General features: G+C 44.5%; 1 protein-coding gene across 2 annotated transcripts in view; it reads right to left on the reverse strand.

The window, feature by feature from the left end:
• The window catches only part of FNBP4 (formin binding protein 4), a 51,692-nt gene that overhangs the window by 35,315 nt on the left and 9,362 nt on the right, over window positions 1-7,015 (reverse strand). For both annotated transcript variants that reach the window (XM_012001455.1, XM_012001456.1), the window contains exons 3-4: window positions 2,940-3,076; window positions 1,304-1,487 (exon numbers count right to left, since the gene is read on the reverse strand). In XM_012001455.1, the coding sequence (XP_011856845.1) occupies window positions 1,304-1,487; window positions 2,940-3,076 (321 nt within the window). The remainder of the gene's footprint in view (window positions 1-1,303; window positions 1,488-2,939; window positions 3,077-7,015) is intronic.

Here is a 7,015-nt window from a genome sequence, read left to right on the forward strand (position 1 = left end):
CACCACTGCACTCCAGCCTGGGCAACAAGAGCAAGACTCCGTCTCTAAATAAATAAACAAACAGAAAAAAGCAGTTTGCTGGTCCAAAAATTTACCTAAAATACTTTGAATATCATGGCTTTTCTTATTTACCCGGCAAGGATAAGGAATTACTTTTTAAAAGATAAAAATTACATCCTGCCAGGCGCGGTGGCTCACGCCTGTAATCCCAGCACTTTGGGAGGCCGAGGCAGGTGGATCACCTGAGGTCGGGAGTTCAAGACCAGCCTGACCAACACAGAGAAACCCCGTCTCTACTAAAAATACAAAATTAGCTGGGGTGGTGGCACATGCCTGCAATCCCAGCTACTCGGGAGGCTGAGGCAGGAGAATCGCTTGAACCCGGGAGGCAGAGGTTGCGGTGAGCCGAGATCGCGCCATTGCACTCCAGCCTGGGCAAAAAGAGTGAAATTCTGTCTCAAAAAAAAAAAAAAAAAAATTACATCCTACAAGTTTTCAGAGCCGACTATCCTACCTACCATCTTCGACATGCTTTATTTAAAAAGACAGAGGTTGGGCGTGGTGGCTCAAACCTGTAATCCCAGCACTTTGGGAGACCGAGGCGGGTGGATCACCCAAGATCAGGAGTTTGAGACCAACTTTGCCAACATGGTGAAACTCCGTCTCTACTAAAAATACAGAACATCTGCTGGGTGTAGTGGTACGTGCCTGTAATCCCAGCTACTCGGGAGACTGAGGCAGAAGAATCACTTGAACCTGGGAGGCGGAGGTTGTAGTGAGCCAAGATTGCATCACTGCACTCCAGCCTGGGTAACAACGGTGAAACTCAGTCTCAAAAAAAATAAAATAAAATAAAATAAAAGAATCCTAAAGTCTAAAGTTAAAGCCTCTGGGCTTTCATCTTTAGAAAACTGAATGCCAGCCGGGAGCGGTGGCTCACACCTGTAATCCAAGGACTTTGGGAGGCCGAGGCAGGCTCATTTCCTGAGCTAAGGAGTTCGAGACCAGCCTGGGCAACATGGTGAAACCCCATCGGTACTAAAATACAAAAGAGAAATTAGCCAGGCGTGGCAGCATGTGCCTGTGGTCCCAGCTACTCAGGAGGCTGAGGGAGGAGAATTGCTTGAACCCGAGAGGCGGAGGTTGGAGTGAGCCGAGATCGCGCCACTGCACACCAGCCGGGGTGACATGCGAGACTCCATCTCAAAAAAAAAAAAAAAAAAAAAAAACGAACAGAAAAGTGAATGCCTAGAATCCCTTTAAGGATTTTACATTTCTTTTAAAATCAAAGGATCAAGTTTACCTCCTGCCAGTGAACACTGAGTATCATATTGCCATCCAGATGTTTGGGTGGAATCTGTTCCATTTGAAGTAGAAGAAAGGGTAGATGTTGCTACTTCCTTTGGCTCTGGTCGAGGTGGAGTTGGAGGTGGAGCAGAAGCTCCTACAGGAGCTGCAGGCTGAGGAGCTGTTATGGCATCGATCTCCTTCAGTATGAAAAGAGTAACAAATGCAGTAATTATATCAAAAACAAGAAACTTAAGGAAATGGCAATCCCTTTTTAAAAATTCTACACATGATGAGCTGGGCACAGTGGCTCATACCTATAGTTCCTGTACTTTGGGAGGCTGAGACAGGTGGATCACTTGAGGTCAGGAATTTGAGACCAGGCTGGTCAACATGGTGAAACCCCACCTCTACTAAAAATACAAAAGTTAGGCTGGGCACAGTGGCTCATGCCTGTAATCCCAGCACTCTGGGAGGCCAAGGCAGGCGGATGACTGGAGGCCAGAAGTTCAAAACCAGCCTGGCCAATATGGTGAAAAGTTGTCTCTACTAAAAATACAAAAATTAGCCGGACGTGCTGGTGGGCACCTGTAATCCCAGCTACTCAGGAGGCTGAGGAACGAGATTCACTTGAATCTGGGAGGCGGGGATTGCAGTGAGCTGAGATCTCACTACGGCATTCCAACCTGGGTGAAAGAGCAAGACTCCGTCTCAAAAACAAACAAACAAAAAAACAAAAAGCCAAAAAAAGAATAGAATTATTATTGGGCATGGTGGCACATGCCTGTAATCCCAGCTACTCAAGAGGCTCAGGTGGGAGAATCACTTGAATCTGGGTGGCAGAGGTTGCATTGGGCCAACATCATGCCATCACATTTCAGCCTGGGAGACAGTATGACCCTGTCTCGAGGGAGGGAAAAAAAAAAATTCTAGACACTCATTCTAAGCTTCTCAAATCAAAACCCTCATCTTCCAATTATACAAGCTCCCCAATCTCTTCCAATCTGCCTTTTTTCTCTTTGAAACCTTTACAAAAAGAAAAGAGAGGTGGTGGCTCATGCCTGTAATCCCAACACTTTGGGAGGCCGAGATGGGTGGATCACCCGAGGTCAGGAGTTCCAGATCAGCCTGGCCAACATGGTGAAACCCCGCCTCTACCAAAAATACAAACATCAGCTGGGTGTGGCGGCACATACCTGTAGCCCTAGCTGCTCGGGGACACATACCTGTAGCCTCAGCTATTTGAACCCGGGAGACGGAGGTTGCAGTGAGGCAAGATTGTGCCGCTTGCACTTAAGCCTGGGCAACAGAGTGAGATTCCATCTCAAGGAAAAAAAAAAAAAAAAAAAAAAGGAGAGACAGCGAGGTGTGCTCACACCTATAATCCCAGCACTTTGGACGGCCGAGGTGGGAGGATCGCTTGACCCCAGGAGTTCAAGACCAGCCTGAGCAACACAACGAGATCCCATCTCTTTTAAAACTAAACAAAACAAAAAAAGAGAGAGAGATTGGGAGAAATGCAAGAAGAGAGTGTTGGAGGGAGAAGGAGAAAGGAGGAGGAAGACACTGAATTGACAAGTATGCTGACCACTTAAGATCCAGGTCCCAAAGTAGCTTCAATAACTAAAACTCCAAACAAAAGCACCACTAACCGCCAGGAAGTTGGCCAATGTACTATCAATATCAGTCGACTGGTTTCCATTTGTCTCTTTGGATTGTGCTGGTTTTTCGGAAACATCATTGTCATCGTCATCACTGTCAGCATAAGCACCAAGTAAGCACAGACCGCCTAGAAACAAAAAGGAAAACAGTATTTGTAACAACAATGGCAATATGTCCTAAGAAGTATCTAAATGGAAGTATGACATGGTTTTTTAAATTTACTTACAGATTAGAACATAACCCCAAAACTAATAATCACTGAACTACCACAGAAGAATAAATTACGTCATATGCTTAAAGCTAATAAAAATTGATCTATAGACCACGTGCGGTGGCTCATGCCTGTAATCCCAGCACTTTGGGAGGCCGAGGCGGGTGGACCACGAGGTCAGGTGTTTGAGACCAGCCTGGGCAACACAGTGAAACCCTGTCTCTACTAAAAATACAAAAAATTAGCCGGGCATGGTGGCGTGCGCCTGTAGTCCCAGCTACTGAGGCAGGGCAGGAGAAATGCTTGAACCCGGGAGGCAGAAGTTGCAGTGAGCCAAGATCACGCCACTGCACTCTACCCTGGGCAATAGAGCAAGACTCCGTCTCCAAAAAAAAAAAAAAATTGATCTGGGCTGGGCATGGTGGCTCACACCTGTAATCCCAGCACTTTGGGAGGCCAAAGTGGGCGGATCATGAGGTCAGGAGATAGAGACTATCCTGGCTAACACGGTGAAACCCCGTCTCTACTAAAAATACAAAATTAGCCGGGTGTGGTGGCACATGCCTATAATCCCAGCTACTTAGGAGGCTGAGGCAGGAAAATTGCCTGAACTCGGGAGGCGGAGGTTGCGGTAAGCTAAGATCGCGCCATCGCACTCCAGCCTGGGCAACAAGAGTGAAAACCCATGTCAAAAAAATATAAATAAACAAAATAAAAAATAAAAAAAATGTTGATCTGAGCCAGGCAACAAAGCTTATGTCTACAGTCCCAACTTCTTGAGGAAGATCTGAGGTAGGAAGATCATTTGAGCCCAGAATCCAAGACCAGCCTCGAAAACACAGAGAGACCTTGTCTCTCCCCAAAAAACAAAAACAAAAAAACAAAAAAAAAAGAAGAGAAAAAAGAACAAAATATTAGCTGAGCATATGGCTGAGGTGCAAGGATAGCTTGAGACCAGGAAGTTGAGGCTGCATTAAGCCAAAACATCTCCACTGTACTCCAGCCAGGGTGACAAAGTGAGACTGACCATGTCTCCAAAAAAAAACCCAAGAAAATTAATCTGCATAGTTATTTCAATCAATTATTCAATCTCACTCTCTTTCCAAATAGTACCTAGTATATCCTGATTTTAAAATTTGGTGATTAAAGTGTTTACCTCAAACTAAACCAATTACAGTGTAGCAGCTGAAACAAAGACTTTCAAAAACAAAACAATAAAGAAACAGAGACTTTCAAAGTTAAAAAACAAAGCTTTTAATCAATGATTATTCCTCAAACAGGAAGTGACAGGAATTAAAAATGGGACTCAACATGGCTAAGACCAACGATCAATGTCTTCCTCAAATTTAAGTGGTATCAGGTATGGCCTCTGTAATGCTGCTATGCCATTTCCTTTTGGATCACCTGTGGCTACTCCAAGATTACAATTAAGTAAGCATACATACCTCTCTCTATGTATTATAAATACATAAAATGTTAAATTCTAGCTAGATTTTTTCAGCTATTATATTAAATTGCACAGTGCTGACACATTCTACGCTCTCACTAAAAAGTTAGTAAATGAAGAGATTTATCAGAAAGTTAAATCTAGTTTTCTGTGTCATACATCCCATACATAAACTAAAAGGTCACCTAAAAGTAAACATAAATTGTTCCATTAATCACGTAAGAGTTCCTATTCAGTGCCTTAGTATTATAATTCCTATCTTTGTTTCTTTCTGTATGTAGGTAAGTCTTTTTTTTTGTTTGTTATACTTTAAGTTCTAGGGTACATGTGCACAACGTGCAGGTTTGTTACATATGTATACATGTACCATGTTGGTTTGCTGCATGCATTAACTCATCATTTACATTAGGTATTTCCCCTACGGCTATCCCTCCCTCCTCTCCCCACCCTACGACAGGCCCTGGTGTGTGATGTTCCCCACCTTGTGTCCAAATGTTCTCATTGTTCAATTCCCACCTATAAGTGAGAATATGTGCTGTTTGGTTTTCTGTCCTTGCGATAGATTGCTCAGAGTGATGGTTTCCAGCTTTATCCATGTCCCTACAAAGGACACGAGCTCATCCTTTTTTACGGCTGCATAGTATTCCATGGTGTATATGTGCCACATTTTCTTAATCCAGTCTATCACTGATGGACACTTGGGTTGGTTCCAAGTCTTTGCTATTGTGAATAGTGCCACAGTAAACATAACGTGTGCATGTGTCTTTATAGTCGCATAATTTATAATCCTTGGGGTATATACCCAGTAACAGGACCGCTGGGTCAAATGGTATTTCTAGTTCTAGATCCTTGAGGAATCACCACACTGTCTTCCACAATGGTTGAACAAGTTTACACTCCCACCAACAGTGTAAAAGCATTCCTATTTCTCCACATCCTCTCCAGCATATGCAGTTAAGTTCTTAAATAGCAAAATTTTTTTTTTTGAGATGGGGTCTTGCTCTGTTGCCCAGGCTGGAGTGCAGTGGCGCAATCTCGGCTTACTGCAACCTCCACGTTCAGGGTTCAGCAATTCTCCTGCCTCAACCTCCCAAGTAGCTGGGATTACAGGTGTGTGCCACTACACCCAGGTAATGTTTGTATTTTTGGTAGAGATGGGGTTTCACCATGTTGGCCTAGCTGCTCTTGGACTCCTGATCTCAAGTGATCTGCCACTTTGGCCTCCCAAACCCCAAAGTGTTGTGATTACAGGCATGAGCCACCACACACAGCCTCTAAACATCAATTTCTAAAATTTGATTGATTTATGTATATATGTATGTAAGAGATAGGTTCTTGCTCTACTGCCAAGGCTGGAAGCAGTGGATCACTACAGCCTCAAACTCCTGGCCTCAAATGATTCTCTTGCCTGAGCATCCTGAGTGGATGACGAGTGGCACAACCCACCATGCCTGGCTAATTTCTTTTATGCAGAGACGCAATCTCCTATGTTGCCTGGGCTGGTCTCATTCTGTCCTCATGTGATCCTCCTGCCTTGACTTCCCAAAATGTTAGGCAAAATTTTTCATTTCTTTTTTTTTGAGACAGGGTCTCACTCTACCACAAATGAACTGTGCAATCACAGCTCACTGCAGCCTTGACCTCCTGAGCTCAACTGATCTTCCCACCTCAATCAGACTCCTGTATAGCTGGGACTAGAGATGCGCACCACTGCACCTGGCTAACTTTTGTAGAGACGGGGTTTTGCCACGTTGCCTAGGCTGGTCTTGAACTCCTGGGCACAAGCCATCTTCCCACCTCAGACTCCCATGTAGCTAGGACTACAGGCCTATGCCACCACACTTGGCATTTTTTTTTAAAAAGTACAGACAAGGTTTCAATCTGTTGCCCAGTTTGGTCTCGAATTCCTGAGCTCAAGCAAATCCTCTGCCTCAGCCTCCCAAAGTGCTGACATTACAGGTGTGAGCCACCTCGCCTGACCACAGTAGTATTTTAAACTGGTAAGAAAGATATTTACATGGATGTTTCTGGACAGGCATGGTGGCTCATGCCTATAATGCCAGCACTTTGGGAGGCAGAGGCAGGGGGATCACGAGGTCAGGAGATCGAGACCATCCTGGCCAACATGGTGAAATCTCGCCTCTACTAAGAACACAAAAATTAGCTGGCGGCGGTGGTGCACGCCTGTAATCCCAGCTACTCAGGAGGCTGAGGCATGAGAATCGCTTGAACCCGGGAGGCAGAGACTGCAGTGAGCTGCTATCATGCCACTGCACTCCAGCCTGATGACAGGGCAAGACTCCGTCTTAAAAAAAAAAAGGAAAAAAAAGAAAAGAAGAAAAAACAACAAAAAAAGACAGAAATTTGCATGGACGTTTCTTAGACAGTGTCTCTTTTTTTTTTTTTTT

The sequence above is a fragment of the Mandrillus leucophaeus genome, unplaced genomic scaffold (genome assembly GCF_000951045.1).
Source record: "Mandrillus leucophaeus isolate KB7577 unplaced genomic scaffold, Mleu.le_1.0 Scaffold66, whole genome shotgun sequence".
Taxonomy (NCBI): Eukaryota; Metazoa; Chordata; class Mammalia; order Primates; family Cercopithecidae; genus Mandrillus; species Mandrillus leucophaeus.